Source organism: Xenia sp. Carnegie-2017, unplaced genomic scaffold, assembly GCF_021976095.1.
Source record: "Xenia sp. Carnegie-2017 unplaced genomic scaffold, XeniaSp_v1 HiC_scaffold_3, whole genome shotgun sequence".
In the NCBI taxonomy this organism is placed as follows: Eukaryota; Metazoa; Cnidaria; class Anthozoa; order Malacalcyonacea; family Xeniidae; genus Xenia; species Xenia sp. Carnegie-2017.
This window is the reverse complement of record NW_025813493.1, coordinates 10404808-10421775: the sequence shown is the minus strand read 5'-3', so window position 1 is coordinate 10421775 and position 16968 is coordinate 10404808. Positions and strand designations below refer to the sequence as shown.

Genomic DNA, 16968 nt, shown 5'->3' with positions numbered 1-16968 from the left:
CCGGGCGAATTTGACAAGAAAAGCCTAAAATCTTGTCGTGTACTTTTGATATTCATTTTATTAAGTCTAAAAGTACAGCAATCGTTTGAATTGGGATGGAGGAGGGGTGGGGTGGGAGGATCCAATGCCAGACGTAGTAGATTAATCACTTCTCTTCTGTAGAAACTTTTGTTTACCTTGAGAGTTAGTATAAAGCTATCGATAAGTATGAGATTAATTGATGCATTGTTGGCAATACATTTTTGTTGAAGTATTAACTTTGCCATGTATTTCTTAATTGAATAAACGTGGAGATCCCAGCTGGGCAGTTATTTCATAGCAAAATCAACAATCTCTCCTGGTTTTACACACGAATTGTTAAGCCATTTTTAAATGCTCTTGACTGAAGTTTTTCTAACAAGGACTAATGAGTAAGTTGCTGACTCGCCGTTTCCCTTTCCTAGAGTGGTTTCAACATAAATTCTGGTATCGCTAGGTAACAAACAATCCATACTCGACTAGAAAAAGCATGTATGGCAAATAAAAGCAAAATTTTTTTGAAGTGTCGATATTTTAATGAAACGGGTCCATTTCAAGTGGTAGTCGAGACTAAACTTGCGTGGGTACAGGAATTGTTTTTTTCGTGCCATGACGTTGTATCAGGCAAACATCCAACATGAAGAGTGTTCAATTGGTTAAATGTTACAAAATGTTTACTGAATTGAACACTCGGATGTGTTTGAGGTGTACCTGTTTAGCGAGAAAACGATTGAGAGCGTCTTCAGAAAACCACGAGAAACGTCACTTGATCATATACAAAATATATTGTCAGTTCTGCTACGGAAATTCTACGTCACATTGTAACATATGCAATACCAAATAAGAATTGGTTGAAGCTCAAACCAAACGTAAAATGCCCCCCAAAGATTTTTTTACTAGCATTCTGTTCGTTTTATGGCGGGTAAAATCTAAGTTTGCGTACAAGAGACTTAATGATTTGTTTTTCGGCTTAATGACTTTAGCTCAGATCTATTTTCCACAGCTAATAATAACCCAAGTATAGACCAATCAGTGCACTCATTTTATTGTGGTTATTCGATAATTAAAAATGACGATCAATTAACAAAAAACTAAATTTTCGTCCCGTATGTATACTTCCAATATGCATAAAGTAATAAGTATCCTTGCACTCATTAGTCATTAAAACTCTTTATTTTGTCCAATCAAGAAGTACACCATGGCGTCAGAATATCTTAAAAGTCGTAAAAGATTTTGGGAAAATGACAATTCTTTAAAACGTCCTGAAAATAATCAAGTTCCAATTCAGCTAAGTGAATTAATCAAAACGTTTCTGAAATGTATTCAAGAGGAAGGTTTGCAAACAGCTTACAATCGTTACGGATATGATCCACGGGAAACACAACCTCCAAGATATGTTGTCAATGCTATACTGAAGATGAAAAAATCAGTGACGTCATTATTGTTGGTGCAGGAATGGCAGGTTTAAGTGCAGCGTATGAATTGAAAAAAGCTGGTCTTTCTGTGAAAATTCTAGAGCAAACGGACCGTTATGGGGAAGAATTTTACGTATGGTAAAGAGAGTGGTCTTGCGTCTGGTCTGTATGCAGAAGGTATGGATAAACTTGTTCCGTAGTGGGTGTTTGCTTGAATTTATAATTATTTCATGTCGTCCATATTTTTATAAACAATCCCACAGTTCAATAGAACTTTAATTTGGCAAGAATGTTAATCCACCCAATTCATAACTGTTTATAATTCCGTTTTGTCATTAGATGTTTAGCTATATCATTTTTAACTATCAAAACAACTATCCCAAATGTAGTCGAAAATACAAAACATGTACACAGCAATTTGGTCTTTTATGTGAAATTTGTGACAACGAAGTTCAAAGGCTTTGTTTTGAATTTTCGGTTCGTCTATACATTTTGAATACGAAAGGACTTGTGGTAAAGGAGTTTTTTATGACCCAAATATCTTTGTGTGGCTATTGAGCTACATGGGATTTGTAGAAGTGCGTTTATTTTTGGTCACTGTTCTGCTGTGCAATGAAGTAATTTTCTATGATTCTTCTTCCAGATGTATTTGTGTCTCGTTGCAAAATAGAGTGGTATTGCTTCTTTTCTAAGATTGTATGCATTTCTGCAAAGTCAGCCGATTTTCCTTCCCCAAAATGCCCCAAAAACCACAATATCGTCACAGAATCTCCCATATGCTAAACTACTTATAGGCACGACAAATAACTCATATGAACAAAACAAATGAAATTTTGATTGATCAGACCATAGTTTTTTCCATTGCTGAACTGCCCCCTTTTTATGCTTTCGTGACAACAACCTTTTTTCATTTTAAGGTTAGGACTTGTGTCATCAACACGCCAAAAAATAACTGTTACTTTCATTGGTATTTTTCTCTTATCATTTGTTTCAAACACAAATTAGATAGTGCAAAACATTGTCTTTTGTTTAATGTCGAGAGTGATAAGACTCTAGTGACATGGTCAGTCTTTCATCTAGTAATGATGAAGTATACTAGAGCATGTATGAGCAAGTTACGTAACTTACACATACGCTAAAATATGTTAACCATTAAAAACTTTAAAATTTAAAAACTTTGATATTCTAGTTAATGAATGTCCTCAGAATATTAAGAAAAATTTTAGCATCGAATCTTACAGTTTTGAAAAAAATGAACTGTTCTATTTTTAGTGGGGGCTATGCGATTTCCCGATGATGCTAATGATCATTCAGACAGACCGCATTTTTTGGCGGACGGTTACATCAAAAGTTTCAATCTGTCCATAAAACCTTTTCCTAACTTTGACAAAAATGTCATTACCTGCATCTATGGGTTTCACGAGAAATCTGAAGGTGAAGTGTATAAAACAAATGAATTATTGCAACAATTAAATACTTTGCAAGCATGGCGCAAAAAAGTTCTTTAAATATGAAGTTTGTAATAAAGCAGTTCAATTTCAAGAAATTGTGTAGGTAGTGTCGACAGGTTTTGCAAAGAAAGGAGAGTTAGGTGACCAAAAAAATCATTATCGGATAATAAATTAACCACTTCACGTTCGGCCTGTTTTCACATTGCAGTTTGGGCTGAGAAGCATTTTGACAACATTTGGCCAAACTGGAAAGATGGCATGAATAATGCCTTAAAAGACGATATTTTGGATGTTGGTAAGTGTAACGAGACTTTAATTTCTTCAATTTTATTAAAAACCTATTTTTGCTGAAAATCGCCATATTTTTTTATTTTATTCTTGCAAGAATTTTTCTGGAAATTAGAAATCTTGGAAGACATTTTCTGTAAATTGAGAGCAATGACATTTAATCATGATTAATTGAAGTTATTATACATGCCAAGCGTCACTTCCAGCAAAATGGCGCGCTTTGTTTCGCTCAGAAACATTTTTGTCGGTCCATTATTTTACGTAATGGGCCACCTTCCAAAATGCGTAATTTTACAATCAAATGGAAACGAACTTTGTAAATCAAACAGCAAAATCAAAAAAAAAACGAAGCAAAAAAAAAAAATTGCGAATGTGAGTCGAAGCAAAACAGCTAAGACGAGAAAGAAAGCAACTTCGTTTCAGGTCAAATAATGCCATATAATCAACTTTTTAATAACCTCGCTTTTTCGGTCTTTGCTTAGAAATATCAGACCCCTGTCTTTTTGTACAAATTTCGCCCTGCGGATTCGGTCTGTGCATAAAGACCTCGGTCGGATAATTCTACGTAAAGACCTCGCACTCGGCTATTAGCTAAGGGCTTAGTAAACTTCCTCCATTTTTTTTGCAGAAAAATATTATGATGAAACAATCGGTGCTGTTACAGACCAGCTTTACACTTGGTTGTCGAAATGAGAAAGTGTTCATGATCAAGTCAATGCATGGGGACGTTGGATTAAAATCTGGAGTCAGTTTACGTTGGAAAGCTTTCTTGAAAGTAATATCGAGGTAATCAAAGCTAAAGTACCTGTTGAAGATCAAGCAGACTTGGATTTAGTTAAACTTGGAAATCTTTTGCCATGGTCTAATGATGCTGTTCGTGGTTATTCTGTATTTTGCTATACGGAGCAGCTTGATCAGTCACTGGGATCCTATCTTAATTTTGAACTGGGAAAATGGTGTTCTCGTGAAATGCATTGCTTGAAAGGAGTGATGCATAGTTTGCCGAGAATGTTTTTAAACGATGAAGGATTGAGTACGGATGACATAGAATACAAGAAACAGGTTTTCGAAATAAATTACTGGTATCAAGATGAGTATCCTCTGAAAGATCTCGTTGAGGTGTCGTGTTATTCAAGTAACGGTACGCCAAGTGTGTATAATGCGAAGGTACGAGAGGTTAGTAAATTGAACATCGAGTATAAATAGTTTAAGGATAGTTGATACTTCTATTTTGTTGGTCTTTTTCACTTTTTTCAAAAATGTATGGCTGGTTTCTGTGCAATATTTCTTTTCAAATAGCTACAATTTTTCCTACTTTGTATATAATAGTTATAAGGCCTCAATTGTGACAAACATTTGCTTTTCGATATTCTTACTACTGGTCTGAGGCAGTCTGCCTTTGCTTTTTGTTCGCTTCATATGGGATTACATTATCCGTCTGGTTTTACAGGATTTGTACTCTGCTTTTGCTAATTGTTTGTCGTCTTAGGAAAAATCAATAGTACTTCAGTTTACAGCTTTTAAATTAACTCTATAGCTCTTTGAACCCCGAAGCGTATCTCAACATCGTTCAGTGCATTTGAGCAGCATTCTTTACTATTTTGGAACATGCGCACTGTAAAGTGCATATGCTGTATAATGGCTCGGGATGAAAAATTTTTAGCTGTTCACTGAACTGCATGTTATCCCAGGATTTTAAAGCTCGACAAGTTGAGCGCGTTTGCACCTATTGCTTAAAATCACGCAACAAACAAAAAAATAGTTGAGTGTTGCGTTTAGCTTAATTCACGGTAAATGGATTAGCTTTTAGAATATAATTTCAACGCGAACCCGCTCTTCTTAGGGATTTAGTGGGGTCTGTAGGTCGTCTCCATTGGGACATCTTTAATTGCCTGTTTTCTGAAATCTTACTATCTCCCAAGTCTCCTGAAACTTTACCAAAAGTAGTTGTTTGCTTTGATGTTCCACTAAGAACTGAATTTTCATACCTGAAGAATATATTTGACGTAACGTGACACTATACAGACCTAAAATTTAGCACCTGGCAAGATAAAATCGTAACCATTGGTTGCCACCTAATGAGAAGTCTCCCCAAACGTATTGTGTCATTTACATTATAGCTATCTTATTAATTGTAGTTTTCAGTAATTTTTAGGACTGGTTATACTTGTCAATCACCAGGACAATTTTCAAAGGTCTGTTTAACTCAATAATTTTCAATTTCATTGATATGGATAGTCTGTAAAAAATACATATACCGTTTTATATGCACCTAAGAGTTTTATATGCACTTTCCTGATTTTTAAGAATAAAAGCTAAGCAAAACCTTTGAAAACTGTTTGATTTTTGTTTAGGCAGTAATTGTTGCCATCCCAATAAATACTTTGCGTCAAATAAGTTTCAAACCAAAGCTTCATAATGATGACTCCCAGTTGGCGATGAGAAAAATGTTGAAGCTATGGAAGATATTTCTATTGTGCAATCAACAAAAGTTTATATTCAGACCAAACAGAGATTCTGGGAAAATGAAGGAATCAAAGGTGGTTTTTCTAAGACAAACCTTCCCATAGGTCAGATTCATTATCTCACTCCGGAAGATCCCAACACAAAAGAAGGACTTGTTTTGATCTACACTTGGAAAAATGAAGCTCTGCTTTTTGGATCTATGAAAGAAGAGCAAGTGAAACAAAAGGTGATGAAACAACTCGTAGAAATCCATCCGGCATTCAAAGAAGACATGGTGACAACGTGTATTGTCCATGCTTGGTATAACCAGCCATCTTATCAAGGAGCGTATGGAAGAATGAAAGCTGCTTAACACAAAAATATAAGGTGTGCACGATATGGGGTAACGCATAATTCTTTAATTGAAGTGACAGGTTAAGAAACGAGATTATTTTTTATAAGATAATACTGTAAAAATGCTCGTCGCATTTTTTTCAATGTTTTTCACAAAAATCTCTGTAAAATTGTTGTTTTTTATATACTTCGAAATAAGGTCAAATACAACTTATAACATTTTATGGATAATTTTCGTTTATCTATGTTATCTTCTTCAATTTTTACTCAAACCTTTATTTTCCTAAAATAACAATTTACAATTTGAAAAGAAACATTGGTATATATTATATTTTTATTTAAAATTAGGTATTCATGGGAGCCTATAGTAAACGTTCATTTTGCTGGCGAAGGAATTTCTTTTACCCCGAAGTGGATACAAGGTGCTTTGGAAAGTGGTTTAAAAGCTGCATTTCAAGTTTATGAACGACTTATGGAAAGAACTTTTTTCTGCCTCTGTAACCTCACCCTTTATGTCAATTTATTTTTATAACATGAAGATATATTTGACGTAGTCTTAATCCGCCACTGCTTCCGTAACCTTACCCTTTATTTAAATTTATTTTTATAACATGAAGATATATTTGACGTAGTCTTAATCCGCCACTGCTTCCGTAACCTCACTCTTTATGTAAATTCATTTTCGTGACATGAAGATATATTTGGCGTAGTCTTAATCCGCAACTGCTTCCGTAACCTCACCCTTTATGTAAATTCATTTTTTTAACATGAAGATATATTTGACGTAGTCTTAATCCGCCACTGCTTCCGTAACCTCACCCTTTATGTAAATTTATTTTTATAACATGAAGATATATTTGACGTAGTCTTAATCCGCCACTGCTTCCGTAAACTTACCATTTGTGTAAATTCATTTTTATAACATGAAGATATATTTGACGTAGTCTTAATCCGCCACTGCTTCCGTAACCTCACCCTTTGTGTAAGTTCGTTTTTATAACATGAAGATATATTTGACGTAGTCTTAATCCGCAACTGCTCCTGTAACCTTGCCCTTTATGTAAATTTATTTTTATAATATGAAGATATATTTGACGTAGTCTTAATCCGCCACTGCTTCCGTAACCTCATCCTTTAGGTAAATTCATTTTTTTAACATGAAGATATATTTGACGTAATCTTAATCCGCCACTGCTCCCGTAACCTCGCCCTTTATGCAAATTTATTTTTATAACATGAAGATATATTTGACGTATCTTAATCCGCCACTGCTTCCGTAACCTCACCCTTTGGGTAAGTTCGTTTTTGTAACATGAAGATATATTTGACGTAGACTTAATCCGCCACTGCTTCCGTAACCTCACCCTTTATATAAATTCATTTTTTTAACATGAAGATATATTTGACGGGAAGTGATTCTTACACAGTAGTTTATAAGAGGACATACCATTAATTGAGTCTGTCTTACGTCTTAAAAAAGAAATAGTTTTGTTTAACGTTATAATCAAATATATTTCAATGAACTAAGTGCACATTAGCACATCAGAAAAAACTTTTGCTTTAAATAGAAACGTTTCAGTTTTGTTTAATAAATCTTAAGTAGTTAAACTTTCCTAAAATCTAGCAATAAAATCAACAAAGAGCTCCTTTTAGAGTTTTTGAGCAGCTTTAGTTTAAAATTTTTAATAAGTCTTCAACCTAAATTAAAGTTAGTTTAAAAGTCTCCGTTTTCCATAGTTAACAAGATATCTTTAATATGTTAAAGACATCAATTACTACTCAATCACCAGGACATGTTTCAAAAATTCTGACAATATTATAATTATTTGAGCAACATTGATGTGTTTTGACATTATATTGCTTCCTTCCGCAACCTGTTTAATGAAGTTTCTTGGCACGAACCTTGTAATTTGACTAAAAACCTTCTAAGTGGGGTTTTTTGAAATTGACTGGGTGTGGCATTTTTTTGAATGTATAAAATTATGTGTTCCACCCTATGCAACTGGAAAACTGCTTATGTTTAAAACATATCAGGTAAATGAAGTTGTTCCAAATAAAGGCAACACCCAGACGAATAGTTACTGTTCGTTTTAATGTATTAATTTATATGTCTTTCACCATTTCCACGAAAAAATATTGAGTGCCCAAAAAAATATTGAAATACGTCTTCTCAAGTATACAAGCGAACAAAATATGCAACAAATGCCATTAAGTTATTTTTTGGGGGGAGCTAATAGCCGACCATATGTGTGTACTTATGTATTTGAAGGAGACAAAACTACAAAAAAATATGTTCAGCAGTTGTTATCAGGAAATTATTTAGGGTATGTCAAAAGAGTCATGCGACATGCGTATTTTCCTAAAAAAATAATAATCTATTTTGAGCACAAAGGTCACCAAAATGATGAGTCATTACGTATTTTCTTTTTTACAAAGTCCGAGTTGCATTTCAGTTTTATCTGAAGTTATTATTTGAAACGCATTCTTGTTTACGGAGGCAGTGGTTAAGCGCAGAAACCTCGCACCATCTGATGACTATATCCATTTATTTGATTGGCCAGAAGCTCTTCTCGCGACTCATTTTTTGTAAATTACCGGGGGGCTGTGGACTACTTTGATACTATATTTTCTATTAGTCAATGATGCCTTGACTTGCATGCACTGTTCACGACCGGGTGGTCTCCTCAATTTGAAAGTCAGGCGTGTTGTATTCTATTAGCAAATTTTGTTTTGGATTTGGTGGACTAAAATTTGGAAAATAGACGGACTATTCTATAAACTTCATCAAACAGTTCATAATGATTGTACAACAGCAACTAACGTGGAAAACATCTACAACAGTCAATTGCTCTCCGTATGTTCAACAATGTTTCAATATAATATAATACTGATAACATATAGAAGAAATGATGGCTTGTTTTCAACTTTTCTTATTTATTCTCTAGCATTTAATAACAAAATGTGACGGTATCCAAAAGCTTTTGGAGTTGATGAAGTGTGCCATGATTGTAATGTCTTTCCAATACAGTTCTTTCCTTTATCAATAACAATAGTATTCTAAAAATCAACATCATGTCGATAATCCCATGCGTGTTTTGCTATGTTTAGCCCGAATTTATTCTACATAATGTTCCGTCGATATAATGTCCCTATATAATGCTCCGAGGCTCCTAATGTTCATAATGTTACTATGTTCCTGATGTTAATAAAGCTCCTAATGTTGTTATCTTCATGTATATTTTATTACGTCTACACGTGGTTACACTACATCAGTGCTTTCTAACAACATGATAATGTTAGCATTTTTCGGCAGCCATACAATCAGATTGATTATTAATACAACCGCATGACAAAGATTCCAACAAAAATCTTATCTGCCAATAATTTAAACTATTATGCTGGCAAACGTCTAGTGCGTTTCTTTCCAGTCCTTCATCATACGCTAGACAATGTTATATTTCAAATTTAAGGTCTTTTCATTTAACAGGCTAGACAATATGCAGACGTTTAAATCGTTAAATGTTACTTAAACCTAGTTATAGACATTTTTCTTATTGAGATCAGATCATATCTTCTCCTTAAATGAAAGAGTAAGGGAAAGTCTCTTTGTCTTTATTTATTGGTGCAATTTATAGAACATAATGCATGATAAAGGCCTAAGTTTTCATTGTTATACTTAACGATTCGTGCATCTAATTGGAGCAGCATGATCTTGGTTCATAGTGCTTGGCTACTTTATGGCACTTGCGGCAAATACATCTCACTGTTTATGTTTTTTTAAGCTCTTTTTAAGTTGAGCTTTGTAGCAGTTAACGATTAATGAAGTATTCTGTCATTAGTCAGAAAAAGGGTAAAAGTCACGCAAACAGTCAAATTTTTGCTTTTATTGCTAATTTTCAATGTTTGTAGCTAAACAGCTGTAGAAATCGTACAGGATTAAAATAAGTATAACAGAGATAGTTAGCAATCAACTACTTTATCTGAGAACGAATAGTTACATGCGCACCCTATTTCATTTAGTGTGAAACAAGATTTGTTTAAAACACTGTTTCTGTGTACGTTGATTAGGTAACTTGACTTTTAATAATGATCAGTGTTTTTATGTTGATGTAAGAGCTTCTTCTCACGGATTGGCTTATTTGAACTGGAGGTTTTTTGAAAGAAGTAATTCTTTAAATTTGTATGCCACTTAGTCTTACATTTCGTGAACTCAAAGAAGATATTGGCTAAATGTGTGCTTAAATCGATATATACTTAGTTAAAGAGCTATAAACGTTGTTTTGGTATTTTACTTATTCGTCTAGGTGTCACTATACAAACACAGATTTTAAAAAAATTTTGCAAATATAACAAATATAATCTATCATGACATTATTGAGCAATAGAGAAATACTTAATTGATTGATATTCAATAAAATCTATATGTGGCTAGATATACGATGACATGAGCTTATACAAATGGTGAAGTATGTATGCATCAATATTTATCTTTATTTTACTTAGAAGTTAGCTTTGTTCGACTCAGTAAAATGTCTCCACAATTGTTTTAGATGTTTCTCTTTCTCCTTCTTCTGCCAATGTCTGCAAGACTGCAACTTGTGACAGCAAACCGCTTTGCTTTATACCCCAAGTGAAGCATGTAGGGAAGTCAATTTTTCAAAAATAACCACAGGAAGCTTACTCAAACAAAGCGTAAGAGTAGCAAAGCTGATGTAAAAACGTCGGTTGTCGTATACCAAAAACTGTTTTTAAGGGCTTAAGCTACAAAGGCGGTCAGAAAATGTATAAGTTGAAAGGATATTTGAGCGATTATTAGTAACAGATTTTACAAACAAAGCTAACTCTTGATCATTTTAGCAAAGAATATCCTTACCTATGATGAGATTTTTGTTTTTTCTTTGCGTAAATTAAAAAGTGTTACTACGTCAAATGAAATTTTTAGATGTTGGAATACGGACTTTGGCAAGTGAACATTTACAATGTTTTGAACTCGCCGGAAAACTAAAAAAATATACTTCATCATAATTGCTCTTACGAACTTCCTCTATAAATTTTATTATCTTTTACCCTTATGAAATAAGTCATTTGTATAATTTATTAAAATAGGTACTTATTGTATAACGTAGTTTCACAGGAATGAAGAAAAAAATTAACGAGTATCTTACAAGAAATATCCTTTAAGAAGCAATACATTTATGCTTACAAAATTTTATGCTTTAATTGTTTGATGCCGGTATATAATTATTCATCTTATCAGAATAGGCAGAATGTCCGATAAAATGCTCAATTGTAAATATAACTCTAACCTTATGGTTATATTCGAGGCAGGGGCGGATCTAGGATTTTGGATACCATAGGCAAAACATTATGACGTCATTCAGTGCTAAACCTATGACGTCATACTTTGCAAAACATACTACACTATTTATGCTTTCGATAAATTGTTTAAATCAAACAGTCTAATCATTCAGCTATGCAGAATCTTGTAGATCTCAATCGTATAAATACATAAAAACATTGTATATTTATACTTACATATCACAAGGTCGTTGATTTTCACTATTCAGAATATTGAATGCACACAAGACTGTTTCGCCCCATATCAGGGCTCATCAGCATGCCTAGGAACACTTTAACGCAAAACAAAAAATCGTGATCCGGCATGGACAGCCCTGTGAGAGCCGAATTAAGCAGACTGGTTATGGCGCCAGAAGTTCGCCTACACACCTTTGAAAAGGAGTTTGGTTAGAAATGGGTGACTATATGGGATATTTCATGGATGTGATATTGCTCAATTTTTCACACCATCCCAGTCAATTCCAACCCTTTACCCCCCACCTAAAAATGAGCACTCTGGTTTTTGAAGGCGCCAGAAACTCGCCTTTCACACCTTTAGCAAATAGCAAAAGGAGTTTGGTTAGAAATGGGTGACTATGTGGGACATTTCATGGATGTAAGATTGCTCAGTTTCTTACACCATCCCAGTCAATTCCAACCCTTTACCCCCCACCTAAAATGTGCACTCTCATTTGCCAACAAATAAGCAGAATGTAAATGTAATGTAATAGTCAAAATAGAGCTTTGTATAAAGAGTCTTTGTGAAGACTAAAATTTGGTGTAAGGAAAAATTATTCTATTTATGCTTAACAATTTTGTGAAAGTAAATTTATGTCGACAACGGCCGAGTACCATACACGTACTCAGCAGTTTTAAGATTGGAATGTATATAGGGAAAAAAACCTTTATCGGGCGAGCTATTAGTTTGATGCAAATTCTATTGACGTTACTATTGTGTACAACGCACAATAAATGGTTAACATATGGACATTTCAACAAAATAAAAAACTAGGATATGAATAAATTCATGCAAATTTTAGCCTTGTATTTCCAACAGCAAAAGTATTAATAACCTCACCAATATCTGGTACAATTTCCTGATGAATTTGCATCAAGGCCAAACCATTTAAGCGTTCCCCAACCATGGTACTTCGCTGATAGTTTTTAAGTGTCCTAAGGGAAGAAATAGATCGTTCACATTCACAAGAGGTAATGGGGAGCGTTCCTAAAATACGTAGTAAAATTTTAATGTTTTCAAATCCGGCGAAATGAACAGATTTTAAAGTCTGGGCAATGTTATCAGGAAGGAGGCCGCAGTGGGTCTCCCAATAAGTGTACCACAACCTAAGTTCAGCATCTAAGGCCAAAGGATTTGGCAAATCATCATAATAAAAGTTAGCCACAGTTTTGAATGGCTCTTTCCAATCCACCCCATCTCTTGTCATGGACATCATTTTCGTCGGTACAATGCTAAGGCCTTTATAGACATTCACACTCTCAAGGTCGAATCGTGATTCTAAAGAAGATTGCAAATGATCTAGTAGAGGAAGAGTAATTGCACGTTTATAATACTCAGAAATGGTTGTGTGGGGAATATTTTCCTGGTCGTTTGTTTGCGCACTGTTCTTGGTTTCCATTCTTCAATGCCAACTTTTGCTGCCAGTTCAAGCGCTTCGTCATACCAGGTGTCATGATAAAAATCAGAGGAATTCCTCATGTTCACCACCTCAGTTTTCAAAGTTGAAATTAAATGAATACCATCCATTATATCGATACTCTTACCCTGTAATAACTGTGTTACTGGAAGAGTTGAATCAAGAATATTTCTCGTGATAACTAAAGCAACGACGAAATCAAACCTGTCAATAAGTTGAAACAAAGATGAGGCATCAGACTGAAGCGACGGTTTGAACTCACCATCTAGATTTTCAGACATATCGTTAAGGGTGGTGTATACAGGTACAAAAAGCTCTTGGAATGTATCTAAACCTTCGATACGTTCTACCCATCTAGTTTTGCAAACGTCTGTTAATCTAGTCTTTTTCGAGTTTGTTTCTGAATTACGTATATGTTTTTCAAAGGAATATTGCGAGTTTGGGAAATTTTAATAAAACTAGTGGCATTGTTAACATGTTTCAACATATCATTGACAACACGTATACTCAAAGAATCGCAATTGGATAAGTTTAACCTATGACTATAGCAGTGTGTATAAAGAGCCTTTGGGTTAAGCTTTAAAAGTTGAGCTGCTAGACCATTAGTGCAAACAGCAACTGAACCAGCCCCATCATAACCTTGCCCCCTACAATCATCTATTGATAAAGTCAGTTCCTTTAGAGCCTCTAAAAGTAGCTTGGCAAGTTGAGCACCACTTAGTCCCCACTTACAAAAAAGAAATGAAATGAATTCTTCCCTGATATTCATATCGGTATCAACAAAGCGCAAAACAAGAGACATTTGTTCTTTATGTGAAGAATCAGATGCTTCATCAGCAATAACAGAAAAAAACTTACTTTTTTTGATATCAGAAATAATCTGATTACTGATTACCTGGCCACAACATTTAATGATTTTATTTTGACTTGTTTTAGAAATATAACTTCTATTCTTACCACAATTCTTTAAATGATTTTCTAAAACTTTATCCCCTCTCCTAACTCCATAATTGAGTGTTTCAATGAAATTACCAACCCTCCAGATGAATAACAACCAACAGTAGGGTGATACTTGGAATCATCACGATGCCCACGAAGAGGTAAACCTAGACGTCCACAAAAAATGACAGAATCAATAATTGGAGATAGTATTTCCCTATTCTGTTCTATTTCTTTCTTGATACCAGCATCCATGATCATCTCGATAGGCTGCAGAGTACCTGATATTTGGGAACGCAAAGCATCAAAAATTGGTGATGTGGATGCATGCAAACCGACTTCCCTCCCTTTACTTTTTCCAGCATGTTGAGTGAAAGAGCATTTAGCATTCTTCCAATCTTGAAGAGGTTCAGTAAACAACTTTTTTACTTTACTGGCCTTGCCTGGGAATCTATTGCCAAACAACACACGATAGACAATACGCACCATTTTGTGAAGGTGAATAGCAAAGCCATTCATGCTGGTCTAGCCAATCATGCCTAAATGATCTGCCATTAGATTTAGGAAAATGATACTTTTATCTGGTTTATATACATTTTTATCAAATGACATATTTCAGAATTATCCATACCCTTAACTTTCTCCCTATACAAGGAAACATCAAAATTATGGGTTAAAACAGCAGGTTGCATATCACCAGAAGTTGGAATACCAGGCAATAGTTCCTGGATGATGTGTGAAGCAAAAGACTATTGGCTTTATTTAATGTCTGAGCAAGAGCTGCAGCAGAAGAAAAACTCTCATTGGGCATCCTTTTAAAAGTTGGTTGGGCAGCAGGCCTATTAGTTGAAGTAAAAAAATTTGAAATGTCAACTGTTTTTGGTGCAATATTTGGAAAAATTTTGACAAATTTTCGTTTCTCTGTTGTTGAGCTGCTAGAATTAGACTGTGTACAGGAATTAGACAATTTTCGCTTCAACCTGTGGGCATGGAAAATGAGAGGCACAAAATGATTAGACTGAAAAGTCTCACCTGGTTGTACAGATCCTTCATGACAAAACAAAATATTAATAGCATCCAAACCTCTTTGGCTTAATAACCGGGGCTGAACAATACGATTAAATAACAATTTATATCTACTTTCACCAGAATCAGGATAAAAGTATGAATTTTTCTACCTAAAACAGAAGATAGGCCCAAAATACAAAGAAAAGATGACCATTTCTGGTCATTACAATTTAAAATAGCCTCCTGTTTTACCAGTTCATCTGTTGTATATCCAGTGTCTAAACATTCTTTAGACACTGACAAAGGCAAAAGATTGTTTAAGCTTTGGGCAAAGTAATCACTGTGCTCACTTATAACAGACAAAAAGCATGGGTGTTGAGCATAAAAGCAGCATGAATAAATAGCTCAAGCGATGTTAAAATTCAAAGTAGGGACCAATGCATTGTTACCTACCAGAACTAGGGAAGCTGAACTGTAGAGGCAATTGCCAGAAGCTTCAGATCTTAAAAAATATTCAAGAAAAGAAATTAATATTTTGTTTGGTAGATTGATTGCATTGTATGAATGAATTGCTGACTGTAGACAAAGATATAGCCTAGCGAAATTGAGATTTAACCATTTTACACGTATATATAAATACTACAATACGATATATATAATTATAATATATTTACCTTATTGCAGTACAAGTCTTTCCGTCATGAGCGTGCTTTGGCACATATATTTCAGCTCCAAAATTTCGACACAGAGTATGGTCGGGGTCATAAATTCTATCTAACAGCTGCTCGTTAGTAAACATAGGTCGAACGTCGACCAATAAACGAGAATAAAGCTCATTAAGGCATTTTAAATCGTTTTTGGCCAACGCAGACTGAGCAGTCTCGTATGAATTACCACAACACAATGAAGACATTATAAAATATCACAAAACCGTAAACTGAGCACAGAGGCTGTTCAGAAACAATACGAGTGTATGTTAATTTTCAATTGCCTAATTTGCCTAGCTCAACTATGCTTATCAACAGCAATGATTGGTTGGAATTGCTCAAGTTAGGCAAAAAAAATTGACCAATGAAAGCATACGGTTGCAAAAAATTGCCCAATCAAAATACCTATACACGATGTCAAGTTAGGCAAATTCATCTTGTTTAGGCAAATTGCTAACAACCAGTCAAATGGCTAGATCGCCTTCTTGACTTAGGCAAAATGGCTGCTTTGCCTAACGACACGGAGCTTTATTGATAATCATACGCATCTGGACTACGATTCATATCAAAATTACGTCTTTTAATTGAACAACATTTCTAAACAAAAGTCAGATGATTTGACTGCGATAAAGTGCTATTCATAGTTTCATAATTCGATAAAATCGTATCGAATCTAAGTCGAAGTATATTTTGGTAATTTCACCATAGGCACTTGCCTATGGTGCCTACCCCTAGATCCGCCCCTGATTCGAGGGTGTATTTATTGCGGTCTATCGTACAAAATCGAACTATTTTTTTTAAACTTGACATTCTTAAATGCAAAGAAATGTTATCATTTAAAAAAATCAACAGACCAATTCAATAAATAACAAAGGTGAGTTAACGTACATATGATTCACTCTTAATTCCTGTTCTTTCAGAAATTTCCACTTTCAAAAAAAAGTGAAATCGCCAGGTTTTTTGCATTCATCGGAATAAGTTTATTATGCTTCCTTCACTAGAGTTCCATGATTTCAATATTATTGTTTTCTTTGACGCCAAACCACTTGTTGAATTGATTAAAGCTCGCACGTAGCACATGCATACAAAAACTTTTGTTAGCGATGTGTTTCCTCAAAATATTGGTCATCAATACACAAAAATTTTACTCGAATTCGGTTTATATTAGCAAATCCTTAAAAAATTGGCAAATTGCTTGAAAAATGATAAGTTTGCCATTCTTTAAAGTGATGTGATGATATGTTGCCCAGTACACACTGAAAATTGAGTGAAAAGTTGACGTATGTAGTTCTGTTACCCACGGTCGTGTCTCCAACAAAAATATCAACATATTTTAGACATCTTAACCTTA

At 34.4% G+C, this 16968-nt stretch overlaps 2 protein-coding genes across 2 annotated transcripts; one reads left to right on the top strand and one right to left on the bottom strand.

The window, feature by feature from the left end:
- Window positions 1–2713: 2713 nt before the first annotated feature.
- Window positions 2714–3865, top strand: LOC124454206. The gene is made up of 3 exons (XM_047005012.1): window positions 2714–2867; window positions 3093–3179; window positions 3801–3865. Exons 1-3 carry the CDS (start codon window positions 2714–2716, stop codon window positions 3863–3865), a joined length of 306 nt encoding a protein of 101 aa, XP_046860968.1.
- Window positions 3866–11302: 7437 nt separating this feature from the next.
- On the bottom strand, window positions 11303–15823 carry LOC124454205. The gene is made up of 3 exons (XM_047005011.1): window positions 15585–15823; window positions 12387–12481; window positions 11303–11601 (listed from the first exon to the last, which is right to left on the bottom strand). Exons 1-3 carry the CDS (start codon window positions 15821–15823, stop codon window positions 11531–11533), a joined length of 405 nt encoding a protein of 134 aa, XP_046860967.1. The 3' UTR covers window positions 11303–11530.
- Window positions 15824–16968: the final 1145 nt, after the last annotated feature.

What these genes read in the sequence shown, in the direction of transcription:
- LOC124454206 (XM_047005012.1), top strand. Translation starts at nt 2,714, where the DNA reads ATGCGATTTCCCGATGATGCTAATGATCATTCAGACAGACCGCATTTT. An exon ending in GTTTCACGAGAAATCTGAAG is followed by an intron (nt 2,868 to 3,092) that starts GTGAAGTGTATA and finishes TTCACATTGCAG; the next exon opens with TTTGGGCTGAGAAGCATTTT. An exon ending in AGACGATATTTTGGATGTTG is followed by an intron (nt 3,180 to 3,800) that starts GTAAGTGTAACG and finishes TTTTTTTTGCAG; the next exon opens with AAAAATATTATGATGAAACA.
- LOC124454205 (XM_047005011.1), bottom strand. Translation starts at nt 15,823, where the DNA reads ATGTCTTCATTGTGTTGTGGTAATTCATACGAGACTGCTCAGTCTGCG. An exon ending in AAGACTTGTACTGCAATAAG is followed by an intron (nt 12,482 to 15,584) that starts GTAAATATATTA and finishes TTCTTCCCTTAG; the next exon opens with GACACTTAAAAACTATCAGC. An exon ending in GGAAATTGTACCAGATATTG is followed by an intron (nt 11,602 to 12,386) that starts GTGAGGTTATTA and finishes TTTGCGTTAAAG; the next exon opens with TGTTCCTAGGCATGCTGATG.